Consider the following 16,230-nt stretch of genomic DNA (forward strand, 5'->3'; position numbering starts at 1 on the left):
CATACAGTGTGCAGGACCTCGTTCTTTGATCATCTACCATTGATATCAAAGATCCCTTTGTGGACACTTGGACCTTCCTTTTTGAGGTGTGCAGTAGCCTTCTCTTCAAGAAGTGCTTATACAAAACATCTGGATGCTTACTTACTTACTTACTTACTTATTTAAACACAGTGTATGCCTGTGTATCACGTATAGATTAGAATAGAATAGAACTTTATTGTCACATCACATGAAATACAAGTAAAACAGTGGGTGAAAAACATTATAGTGCAGCTTAAAACAACAACAGCAGTTGGGAGTGCAAAAAAGTGCAAAAAACTTTTAGATCGTTTTAATTGAAAAACCTGACGACACTCATATTAATAAATAGATAGAATAAACAACAATAATTAAGTCCAGTGTGTCCAGAGTATACAGCCAATCCTACACTACTGCTTATTTAGCAGTCTCACCGCCGTGGGGAAAAAGCTGTTAAGTGTCCTATTTGTGGTACATGGGAGGCTAAGAAACCGTTTGCCAGGGCGAGGGTTTCTGTAGGCCTTAAAGAGTTTATGGCTGGGGTGGTAAGTGTCTTTGATGATCCGATTTGCTTTGGCAATGCATCTTTTTTCAAAGAGTTCTTGGAGGGATGGAAGTTCACCTCCGATGATGCGCTGGGCCGCTTTCACCACCCTCTGCAAGGCCCCCCTGTCGAGTGCAGTGAAACTGCCATACCAAGCCATACCAAGCAGTACAACAGATTAGGACAGGGGTCCTCAACAGGGGGTCCGGGACCCCTAGGGGGTCCTCAGAGCTACCATAGGGGGTCCGCCAAATCTCTGTGTGATATGATTTAGTTTTTTTACATTAACCACTTGAACCATAGAATTCCTTTTCTGAGGGGAACAATAGCCGAAAATAGCAGATCTACAAGCTCTCAACGCCTCGCGCTGCGAGGCGTTGAGAGCTTGTAGATCTGCTATTTTCGGCAAAGAGGTAGTTAGATAGTTGTAGAGGGAAAAAATAGCAGACTAAGTAAAAAAAAACTTTAATCTGAAACACAATTTTATACAATATAGAGTAGGGGGTCCCTGCTTCATCTCTCTCTCAGCTAGGGGGTCCTTGGCCTGAAAACGTTGAAGACCTGGATTAGGAGATTAGACCATTAGGTGTCCATCCACCAGGATGATCACCTGTCCTCTACATTAGAAGACCCCCATGCGCTCCTTCGTCTTCCAAACCATTGCTCTGATCTGCTCCCATTCATCACCATCCAGAACATCAGCCAGAGTTACTCCTCAAGAAACCAACCGTTGAAACCCTCAGGCCTCAATAACTACAGACACTGGTATCACTCCTTTCCTTTGTTTCCAAAACTCTTGAACGACTTGTTTTCTAAACCAGCTTTCTCTCCATCTTATCTCACAGAATAACCTGTTAGATCATCCAACCAGTTAGGATTCAAGCCGGCCCACTCCATTTAATAAAACAAACTACTCCATGCTGCCCAGACTGCCTCCCCACTTCCTCATCCAAAATCTAGGGTCATCAACAGGGGGTCTGGGACCCCTAGGGGGGGTCCTCAGAGTTACTATAGGGGGTCTGCCAAATCTTTCTGTGATAGGATATTTCTTTTCTTTTACATTAACCACTTGAACCCTAGCATCTCTATTCTCTATTCTGAGGAACATTAGCCGAAAATAGCAGATTTGTGAGCTTGTAGATCGGCTATTTTCGGCAAAGAAATAAAATTGAAGAATTTGGGGCAGAGGTTCGCAATTGGCATCCAGGGAGTGTGTGTGCAAAGTTTCGCTGCGATCAGGCCAACGGTGCCGGAGATTAGCTGTTCACAGACAGAAGGACGGACAGACAGGGTGCAAAACATGGTGACACTTTTATGATTGTTGTGAGAGCAGTGGGCAGGATCCCAAAAGGTCAAACCTGGCAACCTGGGAATCTTATAGGAGGTATATGTATATATACATATACTTAGGAGATAAATGTATTTTTATAAATCTGATAACATTGTAGCGGACGGGGTGAAAATGTTTTAGATGACGTCATTTCCGGGTGGATCTTCTCTGGAATTCAAGGCATCATTCATAGGTCGTCGAAGAGCGCCCTCTAGAGTAATCACTAAAAACACCATGATGACGTAATGTTACGTCCATGACAGTCAATGTGTTAAAAGCATGCTTAAGACCCACCTTTACACTGTAGAGCAGGGGTTCTCAACCAGTGGTCCGGGGACCACCGGTGGTCCTTGAGGGGGTTCCCGGGGGTCGCCAGCTAAATGATAGATATTTAGGAACCAAATGGACCCTTATCATAAGGGTCTTACGTGCCTGTTACTCAGAGAGTGTACAAATGGAACCAAATGGACCCTAATGGGTCCATTTGGTATTAGGGTCCATTTGGTTCCATTTGTACACTCTCTGAGTTAAATTAACATTGATTTATCAATATAAATTAGGGTCCCAGAGAAATGCCATTAAATGGGGGTCCGTAGCCCTAAGACATGTCAAACTGGGGGTCCTTGAAATGAACATGGTTGAGAATCACTGCTAGAGCCGTAAAAACCTTCTCTTATGGGGGTCCCTGGTATATCGTTTCAAATGGGTGGTCCGCGGCTAATAAGTGTGTGTGCGTGTCTGAACCTATGAACATATGAGCTGTACACACATGCTGTGCCCCCTACATCAACCACTTTAACTCTGTTTTATGCTTGCAACATTTTCCAAAACATAGCCGATCTACAAGCTCACAAAACATTTTGACCTTGTCCACTTGTTTTGAACTTGTTCAAAAATGGACAATCTTAAACATTTGAACCCATTCTAACCCTAACCCTATAATGAAATGTCCAAAATTGCTACGGTTAATAGTTTTTCTCAGCTTTGGCTTCCTTAATTGGCCGACACAACTGATCGGCTGTGTGGATTGGCTAAGCTTTGCGTGACACGTGTGTCTCTAAACCAATATAAGTGATAACACGCTCATTAGGACTCTGTTGTTTCTCAGAGCAAGGCTTTATAAATCAAACCTAATTTACGGTGTGAGAAATGTTTTGCTGGACGGTACATCTGAATGGAGGACCAAAAGAAGGCTGTTATGCTGCTGTTGCCGTGCAGCACAAGGTGTACGTTGTACGATTTGGAGAGATCTGTTACACGGTTCAGATTGATGTTTCCGTTTTCAACACAGTGTCTTTACGCTGGAGTAAGTTGCCCCTGGTGACAACAGGAAGAAAATGTCGCAAGGGCCACATGGCTGTGCTGATAGAAGATATCATCTACATCTGGGGAGGGTATCACTGCGGTGAAAGTGAGTACCACAACGTCCTTTATGCATTTGATGTAGACACCCATAGATGGTTCAAACCCAAGGTTACAGGGACTGTTCCAGAGGGGAGAGAGAACCACTCAGCCTGTGTGTTGGGGAAGGTCATGTTTATCCATGGAGGATGGACTAATAATGGATACACTAATGACATGTACAAGTTGGACACCAGCACAATGGTCTGGTCTTTAATTAACACCAGAGGAACTCAGCCACCTGTTTCGTGGCGTCACTCTGCCACCATCATCGGGACGAAGATGTTTGTATTTGGGGGCTTCGGGCAGGGGGACCACCACCACTACAACACCATCAGAGTGTTTGACACAGAGACTGACAGCTGGCTGAAACCATCTTCTGCACAGCTTCTTCCAGAAGGACGTAATGATCATTCAGCCTTTGCCTACAATGGAGAGCTGTACATATGTGGTGGTCGCGACTGGAACCAGACCTTCAGTGATCTGTGGAAATTCAGTCCAGAGACCTTGACCTGGAAGAAGGTTGAGCCCAAGGGGAAAGGACTGTCTGAGATGTATAGGATGTGCTGTTGCATGGTGGGAGATCGTATCATTCTCTTAAAAGGATTATCAACACCCAATGACCTTTACATTCTAGATTTAAGTCCTTCTTTGAAGACTTTATGTAAGCTAGCGGTCATTCAGTACGGTGTGGAGCAATCTGAACTCCCACACAACATCAGGTGGGAACTGGTAGCCATGACTACCAACAGCAACTAAAAAAAAAAACATCCGTCCACTAAAAAAATATAAAACTAGAAAAAGTGCTCCTCGGAGCACAGGTCTCCGCCAGGTCAGGTACGTTATTGTGGCCTCCTGGTGGCGCTATAATAGGCCAATGTGAAAAGGGTACCATTTGTTCAAGGGCTTTTCACTGCAATCGGACACTGCATTCATGATTTGAGGCATTTTGTTCCAAAAATGTGTTTTGCTAAATTAGACCTGCTGGTGGCGCTATAACAGGCCAATGTGAAAAGGGTGGCATTTCTTCCTCGGCCTAATAGAAATGTGCGTGTGAAATTTCACGGAAATCGCAAGCTGCGTTCATGATTTGAGTCATTTTGTTCAAAACGGACCAATCCTGCAAACTTTGTAAGCCAATATTAGGCAATCAGGATGGAATATGGGAAATCGGATAAATCCGCGTTGATCACATGACTATAGAGATACTGTGTACCGATTTGTGTGATGTTTGGACAAGATCTGTAGGAGTAGTATCAATAAATGTGTTTTGCACATATCGGCCTCCTGGTGGCGGTATAACAGGCCAATCTGAAAAAGGGCCAGAGGTTCTGAATTGGCATCCAGGGAGTGTGCGTGCACAGTTTCGCAGCGGCCGGGCCAACGGTGCCGGAGATTAGCTGCTAACGGACGGACCGGACGGACACACGGACGGACGGACAGAGGGTAAAACATACTCTCTCGCCATGCCTTTCGGCCTGGCGGAGACAATAAAATGACTCTCAGGCGCACAGATGAATAAATGCAACACAGGTTGTATGTTATGTCTTATCATACATGCATCATGCTGTTTTTTACTGTGTAGTTCTCTGAAACAGTAATGATAATAATCCCCAGTCCTGGTCGACTACAAAAGTTATTTCTACCTTTTTTTTTTTACCCCCTTTTCTCCTCTATTTAGTCGTTATGCTAATTGATTCGTCCCCACACACACACATGATTGATTGATTATTTCTGGATAGTACAGTGAAGAGCAGTGGTGGAAGAACTCACATACTTTACTTAAGTAAAAGTAGCGATTGATTGATTGATTGATGTACTTTATTTAGTAAGACATGAGAACAACAGTACATAGAAGTACAAATTAACAATACAAGGTCTACTAAACTGGAAGACTCATTAAGCACTGAGCTTGTTTAAGATGAGATCCCCATGCACACAAATCATGATACATATAAGAGACAGACAGATATACACACTACTATACAGAATGTCATACAATCAGCTTACAGGTTACTGGTAAGAAGAGTGAGAAATATGTACAAGAGAGGGGGAAAAGGGGAGGGGGGGGGGGGGGGTAGGTTAAGACTTAGACAGTATACCACAATATACAAATACTTTGTTACAAGTAAAAGGCCTGTGTTCAAAATGTTACTTGAGTAAAAGTACAAAAGTATTGGCATCAAAATATACTTAAAGTATCAAAGGTAAAAGTACTTTCAAAATGGCAGATCTACACGCTCACAACGCAAACACAAAATAGCTGATGTGTTGTGGGCTTGTAGATCTGCTATTTTCAAATAGCCTAGATATAAAATAAGGCTGAAGTGGTTAATGTACGTTTGATAATATAATAACTTATATTTGCAAAGTAACTAGTAACTAAAGTTTTCAAATCATTGTATTGGAGTAAAAGTACAATATTTGCCTCTGAGATGTAGTGGAGTAGAAGTAAAAGTACAGAAAATTTAAAATACTCGACTAAAGTAAAAAATACCTGAACATTTTACTTAAGTACAGTACTTGAGAGTTGAGTAAATGTACTTAGTTACTGTACACCACTGGTGAAGAGTGAGACAGGGAGTGACGCCCAGCAAAGTCCGTCAGGCTCGGGAATCGAACCCACGGCTCGCTGTCAGGCCACATTAGAGCTGCCTATATGTGGTATGCGCCTTAACCACTATCCATCAGCGCCCCCTGCACTATGTATAATATGAGACATTGAAAAAAAGGAAGAAAGATGAAAAACTGTCCAAGATATCATTATGCCTGTGGCTTGATCAGTGGTTGCACTTACAATGACCTGCCACATCATGGCACTGTTTCATCATTTTTGTTTATGTTCATTCATTGTAGCCAAAGAAGTTGGAAAAAAATGTAAGCTGAAGATACCAATTAATGAAAGGCTGTATAACAGGGTCATCAATATGCCCGTACACGCTGTACACGGACAAACATGTCCGTGGCAAGACATGTCTGTTTTTTAGATTTTTTTTTACTAGGATAAGGATAATTCATTTAACAGGTCCGTTCATGAAAGTCCTTACGGTCTTGTTTCCAATGAGGGCCTGTGAGCAATTAGGGGTTAAGAGTCTTGCTCAGGGACAAATTTCATTTCATCGACACATTTGAATCGTGCCTGGGGCAACCAGGGCCTCTGGCTCCCTAGGCGGGCTCACTAACCACTCAGCTATGGCCGCCCCCTTACTGTATCTGAGACTGTATGTATTTTCTTCATTATAATGTAGAAACACATAAAAATGTGTTTGAATAACTTTGGTGACTCGTAAAGTAACATGCTCATTACTAGCTCCATAAAGAACCTCTCACTCCGCTATACAGCTCCGAGATGAGGTTCTATGTCGTTCTCATCCAGAATCGGGTGAACGTCCGCCAAGGCTCCGCTGTTTACCCTTTTTTATCCCAAAACTAATGGTAGATTCCAAACCACACGGATGTTTAAGGTTTGGTTCGGAGCATAATATTTTAGGTCCGGAGCGAAACTACCCGTTTAAATCGCTTATTTAGTCAGCCTGTGGCCATGTTTTCCATTCAACCCGGAAAACCCCCCTACGTCCGCTGCCAGTACTGCTCCCGGTTTGGCTACAATGGGAAACATGGCCACAGGCTGACTAAATAAGCAATTTAAACGGGTAGTTTCGCTCCGGACCTAAAATATTATGCTCCGAACCAAACCTTAAACATCCGTGTGGTTTGGAATCTACCATTAGTTTTGGGATACAATGTATACAAAAGGGTAAACAGCGGAGCCTTGGCAGACGTTCACCCGATTCTGTATGAGAACGACATAGAACCTCATCTCGGAGCTGTATAGCGGAGTGAGAGGTTCTTTATGGAGCTAGCTCATTACATGTGTTGCAGGAGATGTTAGTAGGCCTATTGCTACCCATTTCAGATGCTGTCAATGCACTGAATGGGACTTTTTTTAGACAACAGATTCATGGAGTGTACGTGGTGGTGTGGTCAGACAATGAAATAATAAAGTCAACGGCATGCAGAGGAACCACAGTGAAACAATGGTGCAGGAAAAGAGCAAAAACAGAAGGCATGTCATCTTCACTCACACGTTCATCCACGTTATCAGTCGGGCCACTTCTGTCAGGCTAGGCAAAACAAAACATGCAAGGATTACTTTTTTGGCACAAGCAAAAAAAAGGTTAAGACTTTGACAGGGCAGGGGCCAGTTTGGAATTGCAGCCTCCTGAAGGTGTTTTTTTAAAGGGCAGTTTTGAAAGTGAGTTGTGGTTTTACACTCCTTTACTCCTTTAGGTAGGGCATTCCACATTTTTGCTGCAAAGCATGAGAAAGAGTTCATTCCCTTGTCTGTGTCAAATCTCTGTTGGACATGATCAGTGGAGCTGTCAAAGCCCATGATGGTTTCTGCCGTTTATTTTGAAGTGCGTGACCAGAAGTGTCGTGTCTCACGGTGTCTATGATGACTCATGCCTCTGGTCTACAGCCAGAGGCAGGGTTGCCATGTCCGCTTATTATAAGCAACTTTGGGCCTGTTTATTTTTGTAGTTGTAGCCTGGTTCCAAACCATAGACCCCGCCCACTCTCTGAGTGGACTGCTCCAGGCTGATAATCAGGCTAGTGAAGTTGCTTATTTGGGCTTGTTGTTTCCCATTCTTATTGTTTAAACCAGTGGTTCTCAAAGGACATGTCAAGGACCCCCAAATTGATATGTTTTTTGTCCTGCGGACCCCCATCTGAAAATATGTTTTGTGCCAGGGACCCCTGTACCAACTTTGTCTTGTTATAATAATGTTTAAATTTTCACATTTACTTCAAGATTCTTTGTCGTTGTTGAAAATAGCCGATCTACAAGCTCATAACGCGTCGCGATGCCGACGCATATAGGTTTAACTTGTGCTCATGATGTGGCCTATTATTGGTCTCTTCCAGTGGTGGAAAGTAAGTACAATTTTGAGGTATTTGTACTTTACTTGAGTATTTCCAATTTCCAATACTTTTACTTCTACTCCACTACATCTCAGAGGCAAATATTGTACTTTTACTCCACTACAATTATTTGAAAACTTTAGTTACTAGTTACTTTGCAGATATACATTATTATATTATAAAACATACATTAACCACTTTAATCCTATTTTATACCTAGGCTATTTGAAAATAGCCGATCTACAAGCTCACAACGCGTCGCATCGCTATTTTCAAATATTTAGTACTTTTACTTTTCGTACTTTAAGTACATTTTGATGCCAATACTTTTGTACTTTCACTCAAGTAATTTTTTTATTCTGGACTTTTACTTGTAACGGAGTATTTCTATATTGCAGTATTGGTACTTTTACTTAAGTAAAGAATTTGAGTACTTTTTCCACCACTGCGGTCTCTTCTTTTGGGATTTGTTTCCATTGACCTGGTTGCTTGTTTCTCTCACACAACCTGGCATCACTTGCCAGGCAGCCTAGAGAGAGAGGACGAACAGAACAGAAGAAACAGGAGTCAGAACGAAGAACATGAAAACTTTTTTAAAAAACCTCTATTTTTCCACCTCAAGTTGAAATGTCAACAGCTTTGGACAATTTTATAAATGTTTTGGTTTTTTTACATGTAGTTTACAAACGTGTAACGGCGAGTTTTGAGCCTTTTGGATCCGTTAACTTGGTGATTTAGTAGTTTTTTTCTCCTTTTTTTTAAAGTGAAGCCGTTATTCAGCCGCTCGAGCGGGTCGGGTCTCGCTGGTCGAGTTCCGTAGCAACAGTTAGCTTCAACATTAGCTTTAAAAAAAAACTGTGGAAAAAAACTACAACAAACTACAAAGAAGAGCAACTTAAGCAACGGAAACAGAGATAATAATAATAATAAATAATTGTAAATAATAATCGCCGTTGACTGATGTGGGCATTATGGACTCTACTGTCGTCGTTGGGCATTTGTTGAATATTATCTGTTGGGAAACGAAGCAAACCAGCAAGTTGAAAAACTAACTGTCTGTTCAAGAAGAAGAAGAAAGTAACGGTCGTTTATCAGATCTATAAACCTATACAGTTGGGTTGGAACTTTTGTGGCTTTATTTCACCGTTTAAAGCCACGTTTTGTCGTATATGTATACGTATACGACACTTACATATATATTATTATAATATATATATACACACATGTAAACGTTACATTGGTGTCAGAAGTAGGATATATTATATATAAGGTTTTATTGACTGAAAACGTTATAAGAAGCATCAGTTATTTGTGGGTCAACAGCATTTGAAGAAAAGCAGTTATTTGGGGGTCAGCAGCATTAGAAGATCAGTTATTTGGGGGTCTACAGTATTAGATGATCAGTTATTTGGGGGTCAACAGTATTAGAAGATCAGTTATTTGGGGGTCAACAACAGTATTAGAAGATCAGTTATTTGGGGGTCAACAACAGTATTAGAAGATCAGTTATTTGGGAGTCAACAGCATTAGAAGAAAAGCAGTTATTTGGGGGTCAGCAGCATTAGAAGCAGCAGTTATTTGGGGGTCAACCCAACAACATGGGGGACTCTACTGCGGTGAACTTCAGTGTTCTCCACAGAACCTGTAAGCTGGTGGTTCTGCTGTGTTTCCTCCACATCTCCGTCACCCTGATCTTCTACGTCAAATCCCTGGACATCAGGTTCGCCTTCGTGCAGAACCAGCAGTCTCACACCAACCCTCCTGGCCCCCCTAACCCTAACCCTAACCCTGGGCCAGGAGGTCAGCAGGGAGCTCAGAACGTCACCACCAAAGACAATCTAAACCAACACCAAAGTGTTATTTCAAGCCAAGAAGGAGATACCAAAAAGGAGAACACCTCTGGAGAAGATCTGACCAGAGCATCCAAACCTCTGGAGAGATGCCCTGACACGTCTCCTCTGCTGGGTGAGTTTACTACTGTACTCTTTACTGTACACTGTGTTCTATCCTGAGACTGTCTGTCTGTCTGTCTGTCTGACTGACTGACTGTCTGACTGCTGGAAATGCTGCCTGTTCTTTATTTAATGTGTGTTTCTGTTTGGGTGAGGGTTTAGACTAAGTATTGATTATGAAGGGTTTAGGTTTTATTTGTCATGTTTATGGTTCAGAGGGTATGTTCAGAATCAGCTTTGTTGTCACATCACACAGGTTTACAGAAGTACAAAAGTGGGTGAAAATTCGTTTTCGTACATAGTTCCCCATCTCATCTTTATTTCCATAGAAAAAGGGAAAGGGAAGAAGAAGGGATTCTGTGAAACGCACACACACACACGCGCACACACACACACACACACACACACACACACACACACACACACACACACACACACACACACACACACACACACACACACACACACACACACACACACACACACACACACACACACACACAGCAGTTGAAATTGAACTTTAATTGGTTAAACAACAATTTCAAAATCAACCACAGAACTCATTTAATTTATATAGATATTAGCTAAAAAGGCTGATCAGATTAATTTTTTTAAGTAACATTTAGCAAGGGTCCTTTTTTATGGTTCAAACTTTCTCATTCAGCAATGTACTTTCTGTGGGGAAAGTGCAAAGTAAAATCACAGAAAGTTAACTCGACAAATGTAACAATGTTACTTACGGGTCCATTTGGTTACATTTGTAGCTACAGAGTTTGTTGGTTACATTTGAACACTTGTTGGTTTCATTTGAAATGAATGTTTGTTTGAAGTTTTTCTTGGGAGAGTATTGATTATGAAGTCAAAGTACGCACTAGTAAAAATCATTAACTCAGAGAGTGTAAATGTAACCAAATGGACCAGTGAGGGAATTAACTGAGTAAATGCATGAGGTAAATACATAGTTTGTTTGTTTGTTTCTTGCTTTCTTTCTTTCTTTCTTTCTTTCTTTCTTTCTTGCTTACTTTCTTTCTTTCTTTCCTGGAGTTTCCCTCTGAAAGGGTCATGTGATTAAAATAATGTTAACCTGGTTTGAGGAAATAGTACAGACTAAATGTGGTTAACATATTTTAATCACACTATATATGGTGTATTTACTAATTAGTAAATAAGTTACTAAGTTCCCCACTGGCAGTATGTTATTCATTAGCCCTGAAACATGACTGTCATACCATGACAGTCATGGTGCCGAGTCCCCCAGGTCTAAAGTTGTGTTCGATTTTTTCACATTGCCATCTCTCACATAAACATAAACGTTCAGATTTCAAATATAAAGTGCTTACCACCGAGCCACGGATGTTACAAGGCGATGCGGACCGCGATGAGTACCCGTATCTCCCGTATTGTTCAATAAAAAGCATTTTAATCCCATCGCCGGCCTTTTTTTTTTTTGGTTTTGTAATGTATCAGAGTGCAATACACCTCCCAACCATTAGTGTCGCATGGTTGAAAGTATCGGAGACAATTTGGAGAAAATGGCCGGCGATGGGATTTAAATGCTTTTTATTGAACAATACGGGAGATACGAGTACTCATCGCGGTCCGCATCGCCTTGTAACATCCGTGGCTTGGTGGTAAGGACTTTATATTTGAAATCTGAACGTTTATGTTTATGTGAGAGATGGCAATGTGAAAAAATCGAACACAACTTTAGACCTGGGGGACTCGGCACCATGACGCTTGTATACAAGCGTCATGTGAAGTGAACCATGGCTAGTTATTCATCTGAATGATGAAATAACCGTTAGTGTAAAATCTCAGTCTTCCCAGCAGCCTGGCAGTGAGTCAGACGTGTAATGGAAATGACTGTAACTACGGCTGTGGGCACCGTGGCAGGGTGGCATGTTCTGATGTCATGCCAGCTGTCTAGGCCGCTGGCTCTCAACCTGAGGGCCAGGGCCCGTTGGTGGTCCGTGATGATATCGCAAGTGGGCCGCCCCAAATAATTGGCAAAAAAAAGCTCATAGCGCTGTTTTAAAGCAAACATTTTAAACTCAGATCTGTGCTTCTGGGGGGTCCCTGGAACAACACATGTTGAGATGGGGGTCCGCAGCCAAATACATATCATTTGGGCATGGAAAAGTTTGAGAACCACTGACACAGCAACATACGTTTAAAAAAAAACCACAGTTTTCAAAAATAGCAGATCTACAAGCTCATAGCGCAGCACTCGGTGTGCGATATATGAGCTTGTAGATCTGCTATTTTTGAATAGCCAAAGAAATCTTAAAATGACTATCTTAAAGGGTTAATATAACAAAATAATACGTTCTCTTTTATTTTTTACCATAAGTTCCCTCTATAGCATCAGTTGTCAGCCATTACAGGAGTAGTGTGGTGGTGTTTACCTATAAAAACTCTCTCTCTGTATTTTGGTTTTTTTTTTTCACTGCTTGTTTTGGGAGACCACACCAAAACAAACCGTGTGTTTTGGTGTTTTCACTGATTTTGGAACAAAAACATCCCCGTCTACCAAAACAAACGGTGAAAACACCAGAATTATTTTCCTATACAAAATTATACTTAATGATATATGTTGTGATGTTGTTGTTTCCATTTCTCATTCAGATGAGATCCATCTGAACCTTTCTCTGTCTCTGCATGTCTTCTTCATTAGAGCTGGTTCTCCTAATTATTTTTTACATATATAATCCATGTTGGTGGTTCTCAAACGTTTTCATGTCAAGGACCCCCAAATTAATATGTATTTGGCTGTGGACCCCCCATCTGAAAAGAGTTTGTGCCAGGGACCCCCATATATACAAGATTTGTGTCGTTTAAAAAATGATTCAAAATGTGTAACATTTTATCAAGATTCTTTGAAAATAGAACATCTGAATGTATACCTTGTGTACCATGTGGTTAAAATGATTTTGATGTGGATGTATACCGGTATTAACACATTTAGCTGGGGACCCCCTCAAGGACCGCTGTGGGTCCCCGAACCCCACTTTGATCCACTGATCCAGGTTCAGGTTGTCAGTCACAGAGCCTTAGTTCATGTTCTACTAACAGGTCACAGTTTGAGGTGTCAGTTCGTTTTTTAGATGGAATTCCAACTTAAATGGCTGTTAATTCCATTCCATTATGTTCTTGTAGGAAGTTGTAAATTCCAACTTTACAACGACACCAAGGATGGGACGGTGACATCATCATCACAAACATGTAGCCTGTAGCCGTGTGTGTGTGTGTGTGTGTGTGTGTGTGTGTGTGTGTGTGTGTGTGTGTGTGTAAAGCCTGAGGGATCCAAGAAGTGAAAGACTTGGATCCCATTCAAAGTTGTAACAAAACCAAACAAAAAGTATACTTGAATCGTAACTCTAGCTGTTTATGTTACTACTGGGTCTGTAGCAGTGATAGTGTAGCTATTGTAAACACTCACATAGTCGGGCTGGTTACTGGCAAATAAAGAAGAATACCACATTCACTTTGAGATTATTTTAACCCATTAAGACCGGGAACGCATCTGTGTCATTTTTAGATTTCTTTGGCTATTCAAAAATAGCAGATATACAAGCTCATAGCACATAAGCGCAAGCTATCTGCTATTTTAGAAAAACATTTATTTATATACTTTTTTTTTAAAGCGAACATTTGCAACTCATATCTTCGCTTCTGGGGATTCTACAAATGTCTTTTTTTTTTTAAACGTATGTTGCTATAATATCAGTGGTTCTCAAACTTTTTCATGTCAAGGACCCCCAAAATGATATGTATTTTATTTGGCCGCGGACCCCAATCTGAAAACATTTTTTATGAGCTTGTATATCTGCTATTTTTTTAATAGCCCAAAGAAATGTAATGATTGTTAAAGTGGTTGCTTTCTAAGTCCTTTAATGTTTTGACACGTTGTATGAGGCTATGTGCTTTAAAGCAAACATTTGCACAGATTTTATCTTTTTTCTTTTTTTTCTCCTTTATAGCATTGGTCCACACATGGGTGTGGCATCATGTCAGGTGGTATGTTCAGAATTCAGATCATGTGTGCACCATGCCATGAGTAAATAAGACATTCTCAGTTGCAGCTGATAATCAGCACAAGCTCTCTGGACAGAATAGCCAATGATATAATACAAGACAAAGGAAGAAAAGAAATGCAAACATGGAAAAATGATACGGTCCACGCACGCACGCACGCACGCACGCACGCACGCACGCACGCACGCACGCACGCACGCACGCACGCACGCACGCACGCACGCACGCACGCACGCACGCACGCACGCACGCACGCACGCACGCACGCACACACACACACACACACACACACACACACACACACACACACACACACACACACACACACACACACACACACACACACACACACACACACACACACACACACACACACACACACACACACACACACACACACACACACACACAATTATTGTGCTCAACTGTGTGTGTGCTACCTTAACCACTTAAACCATTATTTTATACTTATAGGCTATTAAAAAAATAGCAGATATACAAGCTCATGTGTAGATTAATGCTATAAAAAAAGAAAAAAAAAGAATGAATCCGTGCAAATGTTTGCTTATCACATAGCCTCATACAACTTGTCAAAACATTGGTAAATAACCCATTAAGGCCAGGAAAGCAACCACTTTAACCATTATTTTTTACTTAGGGCTATTTTATTTTTTGTGCAAATCTTTGAATATATTTTTTAACTTTTAAAGCAAACAGGGGTCGGCGGCCAAATACATATAATTATGGGGGTCCCTTGACATGAAAAAGTTTGAGAACCACTGATTATAGAAACGTAAGTTTTTCCGAAAACTGTTAGGATTTAGAAGACATTTTGTAGAATGGGAACCTCAGGCCTTAATGGGTTAAGAGAGAGAAATCTGTACTGCATGAGGTCTGATAGACCAGGGGGTCTTCAACCTTTTTCAGGCCAAGGACCCCTTAGCTGAGAGAGAGATGAAGCTGGGAAAAAATGACTTATTTTCTATCAATTACACACGCCATGAAGCCTTGAATTCAAGGAGATTTTTTTTGTTTTTGTCGCATCATTCCCAAGGCAATAATTTGATGACCGTTAGACCGTTAGATCTACAAATTTAAGTTGACGATCCATTTTCACACTAATAATTGTGATTAACGATTTAATCGTGTTTTTTTGGCATTGAACATTGGAACATATGAATAAAACATACATCTCTGTTTGCCTTTTAGGCTTCGTAATAAAAAAAAGTGACGAAAAAAGTGACGCGTTGCAAGCCTGTAGATCAGCTATTTCTGCTTTATTTATGTATGAACATTTTTCAAACTATTATGACAATTATTTCAAATATTTTCGATTGGACTATTATGTAATAATGGTGACGGGCCTAATGCTAGCTACAAAAAAGGGTTCAGCACATGGTGACCAATGGCAAACAGGACTGAAGAGGAAGCCTGTCCCAGGCTTTAATGCTGGCTGGTTGAGGAATGAGGCCCAGGTTGTGTCTCCAGACACTACGCCACTCCTCCAGTCTGCACTCACCCCTCCATTCACCAATGAGAGGGTTAAAGCAGGAGTTCACCCAAAAAATTACTTATTTTCTATCAATTGCACACCCTATGAAGCCTTGAATCCATGGATTATTTTTTGTTTTTGTCGCATTCCTAAGCTAATAATTTGATTCCCGTCTCCTACCGGCTAATGTATCCGGTAGGAGACACAAAGTAGATTGTTTGTGTCTCCTATCGGAAATACACACGGTCATCAAATTATTGTCTTAGGAATGCCACAAAAACAAAAATAAATCCATGAAATCAAGGCTTCATGGGGTGTGTAATTGATAGAAAATAAGTAATTTTTTGGGTGAGCACTTTGAGCTGCATTTCATGTCATGAAAGGTGCTATACAAATAAAGTTTATTATTTTTATTATTATAACATCAAGGTAAGAAAACCGTGGTCCAAAAATCCCCTTTAAGTGACACAATTGAATGGGTTAACTAAGACTAGAGGGGGTTTGTAAGTGGTTAATCTTCTTCTCCGATCAAGGA

General features: G+C 41.1%; 2 protein-coding genes across 2 annotated transcripts in view; both read left to right on the top strand.

Moving 5' to 3' along the window:
* Window positions 1-3,041: 3,041 nt before the first annotated feature.
* Window positions 3,042-4,052, top strand: LOC308075719 (kelch domain-containing protein 3-like; the record flags this gene model as incomplete). The annotated part of the gene is made up of 1 exon (XM_080415666.1): window positions 3,042-4,052. The coding sequence occupies one exon, from the start codon at window positions 3,042-3,044 to the stop codon at window positions 4,050-4,052; it is 1,011 nt and encodes a 336-aa protein (XP_080271792.1).
* A 4,703-nt stretch (window positions 4,053-8,755) lies between these two features.
* The window catches only part of b4galt1l (DP-Gal:betaGlcNAc beta 1,4- galactosyltransferase, polypeptide 1, like), a 52,044-nt gene continuing 44,569 nt past the window's right edge, over window positions 8,756-16,230 (top strand). The window contains exon 1 of the mRNA XM_080416827.1: window positions 8,756-10,181. Coding sequence (XP_080272953.1) covers window positions 9,815-10,181 — 367 coding nt within the window. The 5' untranslated portion in view covers window positions 8,756-9,814. The remainder of the gene's footprint in view (window positions 10,182-16,230) is intronic.

The sequence above is a fragment of the Gymnoscopelus braueri genome, assembly GCF_963280865.1.
Source record: "Gymnoscopelus braueri genome assembly, chromosome: 20".
NCBI lineage: Eukaryota > Metazoa > Chordata > Actinopteri > Myctophiformes > Myctophidae > Gymnoscopelus > Gymnoscopelus braueri.